At 46.4% G+C, this 15,909-nt stretch overlaps 1 protein-coding gene across 2 annotated transcripts in view; it reads left to right on the top strand.

The window, feature by feature from the left end:
* The first annotated feature begins 151 nt into the window (after positions 1–151).
* LOC141986139 (UDP-glucuronosyltransferase 2C1-like) overlaps positions 152–15,909 on the top strand; it is a 27,993-nt gene continuing 12,235 nt past the window's right edge. The window contains exons 1-3 of one of the 2 annotated variants that reach the window (XM_074950344.1): positions 152–1,097; positions 3,811–4,462; positions 12,852–13,000. In XM_074950344.1, the coding sequence (XP_074806445.1) occupies positions 378–1,097; positions 3,811–4,462; positions 12,852–13,000 (1,521 nt within the window). In that variant the 5' untranslated portion in view covers positions 152–377. Of the gene's footprint in view, positions 1,105–3,810; positions 4,463–12,851; positions 13,001–15,909 lie in introns of both variants that reach the window. The other variant, XM_074950343.1, reaches the window with a different exon arrangement.

Below are 15,909 nucleotides of genomic sequence, written 5' to 3'. Positions count from 1 at the left end.
CAGTAGAAAGACTCACATTGATTTAGTGAGCTTTGGGCTGGGATTGTAGTTTGCAATTCAAAGACTGTAATTTTCCTGCAGATCTGGAAATGCACATTGTGTAACAATAGCTGTCCAGCAGAGGGAGCAGGTTGTTTTCACTCCTGCAGGAGAATCCATCAGTTTCATTCCGGAAGGAAAATCCTAGGTGATTCAGAACGGGATTTGGTACTGGCTGAGTCTTTCGCCAATATGGTAATTTTGCATTGAAATGACCTTATTCTTCTATCAATATCGGAGTGTTCAGGATCCAGTCTTTGTGGGCCGTGCTTAGAAGTGTTTACACCGTGGACTTTGGAACTGAACTGAGTTCCAGTGAGAATCGCAGACGTGCAGCCATGATTTTGAAGAAGTGGCTTTTGCTGGTGCTGTGGGTTCACATGAGCTGCTGGGGCTCAGGATCATGTGGGAAGGTGCTGGTCTGGCCCACTGATGGCAGTCACTGGCTCAACATAAAACTGGTGCTGGAGGAACTCTCCCTTCGGGGCCACGATGTGACTGTCCTGGTGCCTTCAACAAGTTTGTTCGTCAATTACAATGAGTCCTCTTCCCCAATTGACTTTGAGGTCCTGCCGGTGCCCTTTACTAAGCAGACCGTGGAAGCCCTGTTGGAGGACTTCCTGCATCTGTGGATGTACGAGCTTCCCAATCTATCCTACTGGGAGGGCCTGGTGAAATTGACGGAAAGCATGGCAGTCCTTATCAAGATGTTCAAGCAGACCTGTGACAGTGTCGTGCTGAACCCCGGGCTGATAGCAAAGCTCCGGCAAGCGGGGTTTGATGTCCTAATCTCAGACCCTCTTTCTCCGGGCGGTGAGCTGGTAGCAGAGTTTCTTGAAATCCCTTTTGTCTATACTTTCCGGTTCTCTGAAGGGAACACAGTGGAGCGGCTGTGTGGGGGGCTTCCAGCCCCACCTTCGTACGTACCTGCCAGCACGGGGAGACTGACGGACAGGATGTCCTTCATGGAGAGATTGGAAAACATGCTCTTTTATGCTCTTCAGGATGTTCTGTTTCACCAGGTTTTGTGGAGAGAATGGAGTCAGTACTACAGCGATGTTTTAGGTAAGACTGCTCTTGTTTGCCATGATTGTGTCTATACCATAACATCAAAAATGTAGGGCTGCATTTTCTAAAAGGAAGGCTATTCCAGTGGGTAGGGTGCTACCCTGGGGCTCCAGACACCTTGCTTCAACTTCATGGTCTGTCACACATTTCCTGGGTGACCTTGGGCAAGTTACACAGGGCTTGTCTGTAGGTAAATTGTACTGCGTTAGCGATACCATTGTAGCTAAAATGGTACCACCCCTGGAGTGAGGAGGGATGTGTTAAGGTGTTTATAGCAGCATCGCCTTTTCCCATGTGGAAAGGGGAATAAGTTATGAGTACAAGGCACATTTCAGTCAACATCACTGAGTCCACATTAGAGATTATACTGGTATAGCTATTTTGTTTTGTTTTTAAAAAAAAAAAACACCCAAAACAGACCTTCATGGAAATCGATGTACTGGTTAAAAACAAACAAACACAAAATACCTGTTTAGACAAGGCCTCGGTCTCTTTCTGCCTCAGTTCCCTATCTGTATATGGGGATACTAGGACTGCATTACCTCACAGGGTATTGTCAGGACAAATACAGTTAACATTGTGAGGTGCTGGTCAGGTAAATACTCTCATAGGTTGGGTTAAACCTTGTTGAAACTGGTGGGTGTATCAGTGCCCCTCATTCTGGATAAATGTAAAAATAAAAATATATAATAATTCAACTTCTTTATGGAACCAGATAGCTGAAACAGTTAGGGGCCTCTGCCCAAAACAAAGTCACATGCAAGGCTGGAGTAGGAGTTGTCATGTGACCCACAGTGTTCCTCTGTGATCTGATAACAGTCTTGGGGGCAGGGGATTCACTGGATTGGATTGTGTCAGAGAAGCTAGGAGAAAAGGAACAGAAAGCCAAGGAGACAGCTGAACAAGCCCTGGGACTGGGAGAATGGCCCCTAGGGGGGAAAAAAGCTTCTAGAGCGAGCTTTTTGAGCAGAGTGCTGGCTGGAAGACACTGCCTCCTGCTGTGTGATTCCTCCTGTGTTGAAGGAAACAGGGCTTTGTGTACTCTTTACAAGTAAACAGGATTGCTTCACAGATACCTGTCTCCGTTCTCAATTTCTCTTGCTGACGGAAACAACCCACAGGACCCTGAACTTTGGTTAACCGTTCAGGACAAAACATGGGACGCAGTTTTCAGGGAGAGAGCTTGTGAGCTGGCCTTTCTGTTGAACCAAGATGGAACAAATAATGGAAGTGCTCAGAGAAATTGAAGCTGGACAAAAAGTATAACAAAGCCTAAAACAATAGGAGACTTTGCAAAAGGAATTAAAGCAGCATCTAGAGTCTTTCCAGAATAGCCTGAGGGATGAGTTGTAGGCAGAAGTGAAATCTCGACTGGAGTGGCAACTACAAAGAGTCTGGACAGTCTGGAGTTGCAACACTCCCAGTTTGCAATAGTAAGACAGATCAGTGAGGTGATCAGCAACCTGACTGCCATAGACCAGAAGGTTTTCTATGAATTAGTGGAGACCAAACGAACTCTGGCCAATTTGGAACTTGCTAACAGAGATGAGCTGCAGCAGGGACTTCAGGATCTGAGAAATCACCTTGAAAAGAAAATCAAAGGGTTACAGACTACAGTGAAAGGTGGCCGCCTGGATGAGCTTGAGGAGTTGGGTAAGACCAGACATTAATGATAAATGCCAAGAAAAGGTGTCTTACAAATTCTTTAGGTGGAAATTTCCTTTAAAAATGTGGCTCAGGTAAAGCAAATATTCACTGCAAACAAGTAGCTGAAGTAAAAGGTGCCTATGCAGAGAAGTAGCTGTTTCAGTTTGTCATATGCCTAAACCGTGCCAGAGACGAGTTATTTGTTGGCATCATGATAGAGGCAGTTTAAACTGTTCGAGTTTGTGAGATGGGTGGAGTTCTGAGAACACGCCACAGAGACGGCATTTGCCCTCAAGCAAGATAACGAGGAAGCTGGGTGTTTGCCAGCTACCTGCTCTGAGAATGGAAACTTCAACTCCCAAAGGTTAATTGGTTGATCCAAAAATGGCATTCCCTGAGTTGCTGAAGAGAACACTGAGCAGAGAGGCCTGGTTTCTCACCACCTTCCCTCTTAAAGATAAAAACAGGCGCTCATGTTCAAGGCTGTGAGTGTGTGATGGCTGCTCTGACCTAGATGCACTAGCAGTATCACGCTGGGCATTGAATGCAAAAAGCTCTGGCCCTGATTGTGCCCCAGTGATCCGTGAGTAGGGCAGGCGAGGTGGTAAGGGTGATGCAGAGTTTCCCGTGAAAAGATAATATAGTGATCCATGCCCTATCGTCCAAGGATGGATCGTTCTCTTCTCCTTGGAAAGGGGCCTCAGCTACATCCACAGCCACCTTCTCCACACAGTGCATTACAACAGTTGTCCTGCAGAGGAAACAGTGCCTTCTCCTGTAGGAGAATCCTAGGCGATCCACGACAGAGTTTGGTACTTGCTGAGCCTGTCCCCACCCACATATGGTAGTTTTGCATTGAAATGACCTTATATGAAGATTGGAGTGTTCAGGATCCAGTCTTTGTGGGCCGTGCTTAGAAGTGTTTACACCGTGGACTTTGGAACTGAACTGAGTTCCAATGAGAGTTGCAGACGTGCAGCCATGATTTTGAAGAAGTGGCTTTTGCTGGTGCTGTGGGTTCACATGAGCTGCTGGGGCTCAGGATCATGTGGGAAGGTGCTGGTCTGGCCCACTGATGGCAGTCACTGGCTCAACATAAAACTGGTGCTGGAGGAACTCTCCCTTCGGGGCCACGATGTGACTGTCCTGGTGCCTTCATCAAGTTTGTTCGTCAATTACAATGAGTCCTCTTCCCCAATTGACTTTGAGGTCCTGCCGGTGCCCTTTACTAAGCAGACCGTGGAAGCCCAGTTGGAGGACTTCCTGCATCTGTGGTTGTACGAGCTTCCCCATCTGTCCTACTGGGAGATCATGTTGAAAATGAAAGAATCCATTGAAGTCTTTATCAAGATGTCAAAGCAGACCTGTGACAGTGTCATGCTGAACCCCGGGCTGATAGCAAAGCTCCGGCAAGCGGGGTTTGATGTCCTAATCTCAGACCCTCTTTCTCCGGGCGGTGAGCTGGTAGCAGAGTTTCTTGAAATCCCTTTTGTCTATACTTTCCGGTTCTCTGAAGGGAACACAGTGGAGCGGCTGTGTGGGGGGCTTCCAGCCCCACCTTCGTACGTACCTGCCAGCACGGGGAGACTGACGGACAGGATGTCCTTCATGGAGAGATTGGAAAACATGCTCTTTTATGCTCTTCAGGATGTTCTGTTTCACCAGGTTTTGTGGAGAGAATGGAATCAGTACTACAGCGATGTTTTAGGTAAGACTGCTCTTGTTTGCCATGATTGTGTCTATACCATAACATCAAAAATGTAGGGCTGCATTTTCTAAAAGGAAGGCTATTCCAGTGGGTAGGGTGCTACCCTGGGGCTCCAGACACCTTGTTTCAACTTCATGGTCTGTCACACATTTCCTGGGTGACCTTGGGCAAGTTACATAGGGCTTGTCTGTAGGTAAATTGTACTGCGTTAGCGATACCATTGTAGCTAAAATGGTACCACCATTGTAGCTAAAATGGAGTGAGGAGGGATGTGTTAAGGTGTTTATAGCAGCATCGCCTTTTCCCATGTGGAAAGGGGAATAAGTTATGAGTACAAGACACATTTTAGTCAACATCACTGAGTCCACATTAGAGATTATACTGGTATAGCTATTTTGTTTTGTTTTTTAAAAAAAAAAACACCCAAAACAGACCTTCATGGAAATCGATGTACTGGTTAAAAACAAACAAACACAAAATACCTGTTTAGACAAGGCCTCGGTCTCTTTCTGCCTCAGTTCCCTATCTGTATATGGGGATACTAGGACTGCATTACCTCACAGGGTGTTGTCAGGACAAATACAGTTAACATTGTGAGGTGCTGGTCAGGTAAATACTCTCATAGGTTGGGTTAAACCTTGTTGAAACTGGTGGGTGTATCAGTGCCCCTCATTCTGGATAAATGTAAAAATAAAAATATATAATAATTCAACTTCTTTATGGAACCAGATAGCTGAAACAGTTAGGGGCCTCTGCCCAAAACAAAGTCACATGCAAGGCTGGAGTAGGAGTTGTCATGTGACCCACAGTGTTCCTCTGTGATCTGATAACAGTCTTGGGGGCAGGGGATTCACTGGATTGGATTGTGTCAGAGAAGCAGATGAACATACCAGAGAAGCTAGGAGAAAAGGAACAGAAAGCCAAGGAGACAGCTGAACAAGCCCTGGGACTGGGAGAATGGCCCCTAGGGGGAAAAAAGCTTCTATAGCGAGTTTTTTTGAGCAGAGTGCTGGCTGGAAGACACTGCCTCCTGCTGTGTGATTCCTCCTGTGTTGAAGGAAACAGGGCTTTGTGTACTCTTTACAAGTAAACAGGATTGCTTCACAGATACCTGTCTCCGTTCTCAATTTCTCTTGCTAACGGAAACAACCCACAGGACCCTGAACTTTGGTTAACCGTTCAGGACAAAACATGGGACGCAGTTTTCAGGGAGAGAGCTTGTGAGCTGGCCTTTCTGTTGAACCAAGATGGAACAGATAATGGAAGTGCTCAGAGAAATCGAGGCTGGACAAAAGAAAGTATAACAAGGCCTAAAACAATAGGAGACTTTGCAAAAGGAATTAAAGCAGCATCTAGAGTCTTTCCAGAATAGCCTGAGGGATGAATTGCAGGTAGAGGTGAAATCTCGACTGGAGTGTCAACTACAAAGAGTCTGGACAGTCTGGAGTTGCAACACTCCCAGTTTGCAAAGCGGGGTTTGATGTCCTAATCTCAGACCCTCTTTTGCCTGGCGGTGAGCTGATAGCAGAGTTGGTTGAAATCCCTTTTGTCTATACTTTCCGGTTCTCTGAAGGGAACACAGTGGAGCGCTGTGTGGGGGGCTTCCAGCCCCACCTTCGTACGTATCTGCCAGCACGGGGGGACTGACAGACAGGATGTCCTTCATAGAGAAGATGACAAACTTGCTGCTTTATGTTTACCGTGATGTGTTTTTCTTGCATTTCTGGGTGGATGAGTGGAATCCGTATTACAGTGATGTCTTAGGTGAGACAGTGACTGGACAGACATAGCTTTTTTGTCCAGGCCAAGACTTTAGAAATTGGAGCCCTCAAGTTAGGAACTGAATTTAGGTGCCTAAGTGGCCTGCTTTTTCAAGAGAACTGAGCATCTTCACCTCCAAAGCCAGATACAAATATTGAAAGAAATTTTAGATGTAAATTTCTTTTCACTGTTTGATCAATTTTTGCATTTCTCTGAGCTGGGACAATTAGTTTTATAAAAGTTTCTAATACATTTCACTTCCTGGTTTTCCCATGTGAGCACAGTCCTGCAGGGACCACAGAGGATTCCTTAAGGATAAGTTGTTTACATTTTAAATGAAATTTAACATCATAGAAACATTTTTACTGATCCTAGGTTTTGTAGAAACTTGTGTTCACAAAGCCTAAAGTGTCAGCCAAACATGTCCTGGAACGTGGGCACAGTCCTGCTCCCTTTTTAATAAACAGGAGCTAAGCTTTACCACTGATCTCCAATTAACTGCCTCTGCATTCTTAGTCCCATTTCCCTGGGAAGTATCTAAATGAGGCCCGGGTCAAAGTTAAGCCCCCAATTCAGTGAAGTATCCCTACTCAAGAAGGGTGCTTAAGCATGTAATTTAACTTGAAGACAGTGGAACCTAAGCACATGCTTACATGCTTTCCTGAATTGGGGCCAGATTGTGATGATATTTTAATTACCTTGTATATTATAAGAATAATGTTTGTTTATTATATGGGTGATGTAAGAGGTGTGATCTTAAATACTCATTTCCTTGCTCGTAAGTGCTTGAGTTTTGAAATTGACATGTGAGGTAAGACCACTGCTTTCAGATGGCAACCTGAAGACTTGATCCTGCAAAGACGAGGACCATGTGCTAGTTCCAGTGCAGTCAACAGGTAAAATTTTCAAGCACATTGAAGTCCCATTTTTGAAAGTGACTAAGGAATCGATTGGCAAAGGGAATTTAGGCGCCTAGCAGGATTTACAAAAGTGCCTCCATGAGTTTGTCCCTTTGAGTTTCAATGGGAATTAAACACCTAACCTGCCTAGGCACATCTGTAAATTCCACACTGCCACCTAGCTGCATCTTTAGGCACTTAAATACCTTTGAAAATCTAACCCTAAGACACTTAAGATATGTCTACGCTCCAGTTAAAAAACCCATGGCTGTTCCATGCCATCTGATTTGGGCTTGCAGGGGCTGTGGGGCTGTTTAAGTGCAGTGTAGGTGTTTGGGCTCGGGCTGGAGCCTGGGCTGTAGAGTCCTGTGAGGTGGGAGCTTTTGAAATTTTTGCGAATTGAGACAACTTCCTTGGGTAAATTTGTATGTGCAGGCTTGAGGCCTACACTGGCGAGGCATGCATGAGCAGCACATCCTGCATTTCCTCTCAACATCTGTAAAAAGTGATCAATGATCAGAGCAAATTAAGGATCAGACAGAAGGCAGCCAATCATAGAATATCAGGGTTGGAAGGGACCTCAGGAGGTCATCTAGTCCAACCACCTGCTCAAAGCAGGACCAATCCCCAACTAAATCATCCCAGCCAGGGCTTTGTCAAGCCTGACCTTAAAAACTTCAAAGGAAGTAGATTCCACCACCTCCCTAGGTAACGCATTCCAGTGTTTCACCACCCTCCTAGTGGAAAAACTTTTTCCTAATAGCCAACCTAAACCTCCCCTACTGCAACTTGAGACCATTACTCCTCGTTCTGTCATCTGCTACCACTGAGAACAGGCTAGACCCATCCTCTTTGGAACCCCCTTTCAGGTAGTTGAAAGCAGCTATCAATCCCCCCTCATTCTTCTCTTCCTCAGACTAAACAATCCCAGTTCCCTCAGCTTCTCCTCATAAGTCATGTGTTCCAGTCCCCTAATCATTTTTGTTGCCCTCCGTTGGATGTTTTCCAATTTTTTTCACATCCTTCTGGTAGTGTGGGGCCCAAAACTGGACACAGTACTCCAGATGAGGCCTCACCAATGTCGAATAGAGGGGAATGATCACATCCCTCGATCTGCTGGCAGTGCCCCTACTTATACATCCCAAAATGCCACTGGCCTTCTTGGCAACAAGGGCACACTATTGACTCATATCCAGCTTCTCGTCAACTGTCACCCCTAGGTCCTTTTCTGCAGAACTGCTGCCTAGCCATTCGGTGCCTAGTCTGTAGCGGTGCATGGGATTCTTCCATCCTAAGTGCAGGACTCTGCACTTGTCCTTGTTGAACCTCATCAGATTTCTTTTGGCCTAATCCTCCAATTTGTCTAGGTCACTCTGGACCCTATCCCTACCCTCCAGCGTATCTACCTCTCCTCCCAGTTTAGTGTCATCTGCAAACTTGCTGAGGGTGCAATCCATGCCATCCTCCAGATCATTAATGAAGATATTGAACAAAACCGGCCCCAGGACCGACCCTTGGGGCACTCCACTTGATACCGGCTGCCAACTAGACATGGAGCCATCGATCACTACCCGTTCAGCCCGACAATCTAGCCAGCTTTCTATCCACCTTATAGTCCATTCATCCAGCCCATACTTCTTTAACTTGCTGGCAAGAATACTGTGGGAGACCGTGTCAAAAGCTTTGCTAAAGTCAAGGAACAACATGTCCACCGCTTTCCCCTCATCCACAGAGCCAGTTATCTTGTCATAGACGGCAATTAGATTAGTCAGGCATGACTTGCCCTTGGTGAATCCATGCTGACTGTTCCTGATCACTTTCCTCTCCTCTAAGTGCTTCAGAATTGATTCCTTGAGGACCTACTCCATGATTTTTCCAGGGACTGAGGTGAGGCTGACTGGCCTGTAGTTCCCTGGATCCTCCTCCTCCCCTTTTTTAAAGATGGGCACTACATTAGCCTTTTTCCAGTCATCCAGGACCTGCCCCAGTTGCCACCAGTTTTCAAAGATAATGGCCAATGGCTCTGCAATCACATCCGCCAATTCTTTTAGCACTCTTGGATTCAGCGCATCCGGCCTCATGGACTTGTGCTCGTCCAGCTTTTCTAAATAGTCCCGAACCACTTCTTTCTCCACAGAGGGCTGGTCATATCCTCCCCATGCTGTGCTGCAAAGTGCAGTAGTCTGGGAGCTGACCTTGTTTGTGAAGAGAGAGGCAAAAAAAGCATTGAGTACATTAGCTTTTTCCACATCCTCTGTCACTAGGTTGCCTCCCTCATTCAGTAAGGGGCCCACACTTTCCTTGACTTTCTTCTTGTTGCTAACATACCTGAAGAAACCCTTCTTGTTACTCTTAACATCTCTTGCTAGCTGCAACTCCAAGTGTGATTTGGCCTTCCTGATTTCACTCCTGTATGCCTGAGCAATATTTTTATACTCTTCCCTTGTCATTTGTCCAGTCTTCCACTTCTTGTAAGCTTCTTTTTTGTGTTTAAGATCAGCAAGGATTTCAGTGTTAAGCCAAGCTGGTCGCCTACCATATTTACTATTCTTTCTACACATCGGGATGGTTTGTCCCTGTAACCTCAATAAGGATTCTTTAAAATACAGCCAGCTCTCCTTGGCTCCTTTCCCCCTCATGTTTGACTCCCTCAGGGAATTGATAGGCAGCATCCCCTGGGAGAATGAGTCTGCTTTTCTGAAGTCCAGGGTCTGTATTCAGCTGCTCTCCTTTCTTCCTTGTGTCAGGATTCTGAACTCGACCATCTCATGGCCACTGCCTCCCAGGTTCCCATCCACTTTTGCTTCCCCTACTAATGCTTCTCGGTTTGTGAGCAGCAGGTCAAGAAGAGCTCTGCCCCAAGTTGGTTCCTCCAGCACTTGCACCAGGAAATTGTCCCCTACACTTTCCAAAAACTTTCTGGATTGTCTGTGCATCACTGTATTGCTCTCCCAGCAGATATCAGGGTGATCGAAGTCTCCAATCAGAACCAGGGCCTGCGATCTAGTAACTTCCGTGAGTTGCCGGAAGAAAGCCTCGTCCACCTCATCCCGCTGGTCCGGTGGTCTATAGCAGACTCCCGCCATGACATCACCCTTGTTGCTCACACTTCTAAACTTAATCCAGAGACATTCAGGTTTTTCTGCAGTTTTCATACCAGAGCTCTGAGCAGTCATACCGCTCTCTTACATACAATGCAACTCCCCCACCTTTTCTGCCCTGCCTGTCCTTCCTGAACAGTTTATATCCATCCATGATAGTACTCCAGTCATGTGAGTTATCCCACCAAGTCTTTGTTATTCCAATCACATCATAATTCCTTGACTGTGCCAGGACTTCCAGTTCTCCCTGCTTGTTTCCCAGGCTTCTCGCATTTGTGTATAGGCACTTGAGAGAACTCGCTGATTGTCCCTCTTTCTCAGTATGAGGCAGGAGCCCTGCCCTCTCGTGCTCTCCTGCTCGTGCTTCCTCCCGGTCTCCCACATCCCCACTTACCTCAGGGCTTTGGTCTCCTTCCCCTGGTGAACCTAGTTTAAAGCCCTCCTATCTAGGTTAGCCAGCCTGCTTGCCAAGATGCTCTTCCCTCTCTTCGTTAGGTGGAGCCCATCTCTGCCTAGCACTCCTCCTTCTTGGAACACCATCCCATGGTCAAAGAATCCAAAGCCTTCTCTCTGACACCACCTGCATAGCCATTCGTTGACTTCCACGATTTGACGGTCTCTACCCAGGCCTTTTTCTTCCACGGGGAGAATGCACGAGAACGCCACTTGTGCCTCAAACTCCTTTATCCTTCTTTCCAGAGCCACGTAATCTGCAGTGATCCGCTCAAGGTCATTCTTGGCAGTATCATTGGTGTCCACGTGGAGAAGCAGGAAGGGGTAGCGATCCGAGGGCTTGATGAGTCTCGGCAGTCTCTCTGTCACATCATGAATCCTAGCTCCTGGCAAGCAGCAGACTTCTCGGTTTTCCCGGTTGGGGCAGCACATAGATGACTCAGTCCCCCTGAGGAGAGAGTCCCCGACCACCACCACCCGCCTCCTTCTCTTGGGAGCGGTGGTCTTGGAACCCCTATCTCTAGGAGAGTGCATCTCATGCCTTCCAATCGGCGGAGTCTCCTTCTGTTCCCTTCCCTAAGATGTATCATCTAGTCTACTCTCCGCATTAGCACCTGTGGAGAGAACATGAAAACGGTTGCTTACTTGTATCTGCGTTGCTGGTACCCTAACCCCTAGGCCAGTGGCCCTCCCAACCAAGTCCCTGACCCTTGCCGGGCCTTAGTTAACCCATCTGAAAAAGATAAGGTTACTCACAATGTTGTATATATCTGTAGTGCTTTATCTGTAGATCTCAACACACTTTAAAGATGTGGGGAAGCCCAATAGAACGCTTGGCCCAGCAAAGTACAGATGTACAGATGATTTGAGAGGTCTTTATAGTGTTGTCAGCTGTGGGCTGTTTTCCAGACTGTGTCTATGCAGAAATGAGAGCAAACGCCTCTATGATTATCAGCTGCCCAGCAGGGGAGCAGTTTGCTGGGACTGCTGTTGAATTTATTGGCTCCTTTAGCAGAACAATCAGGCACCCGGGACAGGATTTGGTTCTTGCAGAGTCTTCCCTGCCTTCCCACCACTCCCTGTCTCCAGTTAGGTGAGTTTTGTGTTCTGCAGTGAGACCAGTTGTTCAGGGCAGGGATGCCCCTGGGCTGCCTGTGGGGATGGTGTTATTAACTCGGCGTAGAGAGGCATTTAGGTCAGCTGAGCCAAATTTAAATGAAGACACTTCCACACTTAGGTTGATGCAAGGCAGCTTAAATTGACCTAACCATGTAGTGTAGACCAGGCCTGAGTACCTTTCCCAGACCTGAAGGAAAGATCTGTGTAGCTCAAAAGCTTGTCTCTCTCCCCCATTGAAGTTGGTCCAATAAAAGATATGACCTCACCCACCTTGTCTCTCTAATATCCTGGGACCAACATGGCTACAACAACACTGCATACTAACTAACCTGTGTCATGATCAAAGTTTACTGTATCAAGGTGTCATGTGGGTGTGAAAATCCTATTAGTCAGCACTGCAGCTCTGAACAGGGCGGGACATGGGGCTGCATCATTGACAATCTTCATTCCTATCTGTGATCAACGTGATTCAGACTCATTCCTATTATTTATCAGAGAGTAGCAGCTAGAGTGTCCCCTATGCTAAGCCCTGGACAAACACATAATCCCTGCCCTGAAGAGTTTGCAATCTAAGGCCTGGTCTAAACACACAGTTGTCGTGATTCAGCTAAAGGTGTAACTTTATACCAATTTAGTTAAACCTCTGTAACTTTGTGGAGCCACTTATATATGTAAAGTGAATCAATTGAAGTGTACAGGCACCAGTTCAACTGAGAGATCTGACTAAAACAAGTTATAAGAAAGTCCCAGACACACAGTTGCACCATTTGAACAAACCCAGTTTAAGGTAAATCAGTGAAGTTGCAGTGTGTCAGACTGAAGGATGGGAGGGGAAAGAGAGTTGAGGTCACCTGCCCAAGGTCATGCAATAGGTCAATGGCAGAGGTGTGATAAAACCCAGGTCTCCTGAGTCCCAGTTCTGTTCACTAGGCCATGCTGCACTGAACAGTGTCCAGGAATGCCAGGTCTCAGATGTAGGGCTGGTATGTTTCAACAGACAATGAGCAAGACTGCTCCCTCCTGGGCTAATTTTAACTCCCGATCTTTTGCTTGCAGGAAGGCCCACGACGCTGTGTGAAACGATGGGCAAAGCAGAGATGTGGCTGATCCGAACGTACTGGGATTTTGAATTCCCTCGCCCTTTCCTGCCTAACTTTGAGTTTGTTGGGGGACTCCACTGCAAGCCTGCAAAGCCTTTACCTGAGGTACCTTAATACGCTCCCTTGGTCTAGTCATCTGCCCATCAGATCAACAGCTGTTTGTTTCTGTGATTTCCACATGCAGAGTATGCCATATCCTGAGACGCTTGCTGAGAACAATGTCAGCTTTGGGCAAGAGAAATCTTATGCATCACTGCAATGTTGGATGATGCTCCATTGCGGATTGAAAATACAGGGCCAGTTCCAGAGCTGTGCTGATTTACACCAGCTCAGGAGCTGGCCTGTAGTCAATTACCTGTCTGCCTGCTGGTGGGACAAGGTGGGTGAGGTAATATATTTTATTGGACCAACTTCTGTTGGTGAGAGAGACAAACTTTCCAGCCACACACGGCTCTTCTTCAGGTCTGGGAAACAGAAAGTGTCACAGCTAAATGCAAGGTGGAACAGATTGTTTAGCATAAGTAACTACCGCATTTCAAGTGACCATTTGAGGTGAAGTGGCCTGTTAACATCTCTCCAGTGATAGGGAGGAAAGGAAGGGGGAGAGGGGGTCATTTAGGAGGCTACAGATTGTTGCAATAAGCCATAAATCCAGTGTCTCTGTTCAGTCCATGGTTTTTAGTGTCTAGCAGAGTAATGAATTTAAGCTCCCAGGCTCATCTTTTGAAAGTATTGGGCAGGTTTCCTTTGAGGATGAGGACTGAGAGCACAGATATGGAGTGATTGTTCTGTGAAAAATGTTCACCCACAGGTGACAGGGTGTTTTTGTCTTTTATCATTTTCCTGTGTGAGTTCATTTGAGAGCGTAGCGATTATCTGGTTTCACCCCCATAGCTGTTGTTGAGGTATTTAGTGCACTGGATGAGGTACACCACGTGTTGTGATAGGCATGTGTAGGACCCACCTGTGGATCCTTACGGGGGGAGGTGGTAGTTAAGGCGTAGCAGTAGTGAATCTAGTGCTCAGCTTAAAAAATAAAAACCTCAGGACCATGTCAGATCATATTATTAGTTGAACATAAGTTTTAATTAATTCTAAGGAGCAAGTATCAGTTTAAATGCTGAAATATGCTATGGAAAACAGCAATGGGATAGGCCAAAATAATCAGAAAAGCAACAGCACTGTAAAAGTCTCGGCCATGACTCGCCAAAATGACTAATGATCTTGGGTGTCGAGATTTTTATTTTTATTTTGGTTCTCAATTGAGACACTTTGAAGGAGCCTGATCTTTCTGAATATGCTGAGCATCTGCCTTTTAAGATGTCTCGAGCTAGGCTCCCAAACGCTGAGGCAGCCAAAATCACGAGTCGCTTTTGAAAATTTGGGCTGTAGTTCTTGGACGTGTGCCTATCTTTTCAATGACTTGGCCACTTCTTGGGGTTCAGACCTGATGTCCGTTCCAGGAGCACTTCCAATTCAAGAGGACAGATGTCTCCGTTGGTGGTGGAGACTGGGAAAAATGGAGCTATGGGTATTTATATTGCTCTCCTGTGACTTCAAGGCTTTTGTTGCATATCTGTCAAAGCTTCCTTAACTGGCATTCTTCCATCAGCTGTCTCTGAGTAACTAGTGAAATGACAGCTGTTGTTCTGAGTCTCAGAATAATGATATTGTGGTGGTATCATGACGTCTCTTCTCCTTCATGCATGTGCTTTACCATGAAGTCAAGGGAAATGTATCATTTAGATCTGAAGACTATCTTCCTCTGGGGCAATGGGATCTGATGGACAGGGTGCAATTATCTGGCCTTGGAAACTCATGGACCCTCCAGTATTTCAGGGGTGTCCTTCGGTGGGATATTGCTGCTGTGCCCCTGGGCCAGGACCCTGATGGCCTGTTGGGATCCTATAGTTTACTGAACACGTTTCTGATCTGTGGTCCATACCTGGTGCTGGCTACTGAGCTAGCTAGTTGTGTTGGGTTGAAATTCCAAGGTTCAGATGACTAGGCCCTGGTTGTTCTAAAAACCCTCTCTCTCCATGATCCACCTTGGCCTGAACATGAGAGGAGCTCACGGGAGCTGCAGGCAAGGCATTCTCAATGTAGGCCACCATCCCTAGAACCAGCTGCAGCCACGAATCTGTCTGACTCTGGCTAATTACAAACGGCAGGTATTAAACTATCCATGGGGAACTAGTCTTCTGGACAGATGTAGTAGCCACCAGAGTCATGGCATGTGCTCCCTAGTTTGAGGGCAACAGATCCATTGGTCTGCACTCTGAGAAGTGCACCCAGAAACCAGGGAGGGGTGCCTCATTTCAGGTAATAGAGAAATAAGTGAATCATTAATAACAATAATGATAACGCAGCAGCTCCCAGGAAATCTGCTGAGTCAGGCAGGAGACCACAAGTCTCACTTTCCGCTGTGGTGGTGTCATTTGCCCCCGAACTGCATAGTGCAGGGAATGGGTTTGTCCTGTTGAAGTCAATGGAATCACACTAATATGTTACAGCTGAGGAGCCATCCCTCTGTCTCTAATCTTTGGAGTCTTGCTCCTGCCTCACCATGCTTTGACGTGTTAGTTGTCTTGACCCGACTGGGGGGAAACAGTTTTCCTGTCCTGGGAATCTTTGAGATTTCAAAGCTTTTCTTATTGTGCATGAGGAGGAGACAGAGCTTTGCAACAGTGTCTTGTGAAAAACCAGAAAGACTCACTAGCCCACTCCTGGTACGCGAGAGGCCCAGGGTCAAGTCCCTGCTCTGCCTGATTTCAGACTTGAACCTGACTCTCCTGTATCAGCCCTATATCTGTATGTCTGTAATCGCGTGACCAGACATGAAAGTTGCTATATTACAACAAAAAAACTTCAAATCCAGACTCCAGAGAAACTATTGAATTGGAATTCATTTGCAAATTTGATACAATTAACTTAGGCTTGAATAGAGACTGGGAGTGGCTAAGTCATTATGCAAGGTAACCTATTTCCCCTTGTTTTTTCCTACCCGCCCCCCT

Source organism: Natator depressus, chromosome 4 (assembly GCF_965152275.1).
Source record: "Natator depressus isolate rNatDep1 chromosome 4, rNatDep2.hap1, whole genome shotgun sequence".
Lineage (NCBI taxonomy): Eukaryota > Metazoa > Chordata > Testudines > Cheloniidae > Natator > Natator depressus.
Note: the sequence above shows the minus strand (reverse complement) of the source record. Positions and strands in the feature narration are given on the sequence as shown.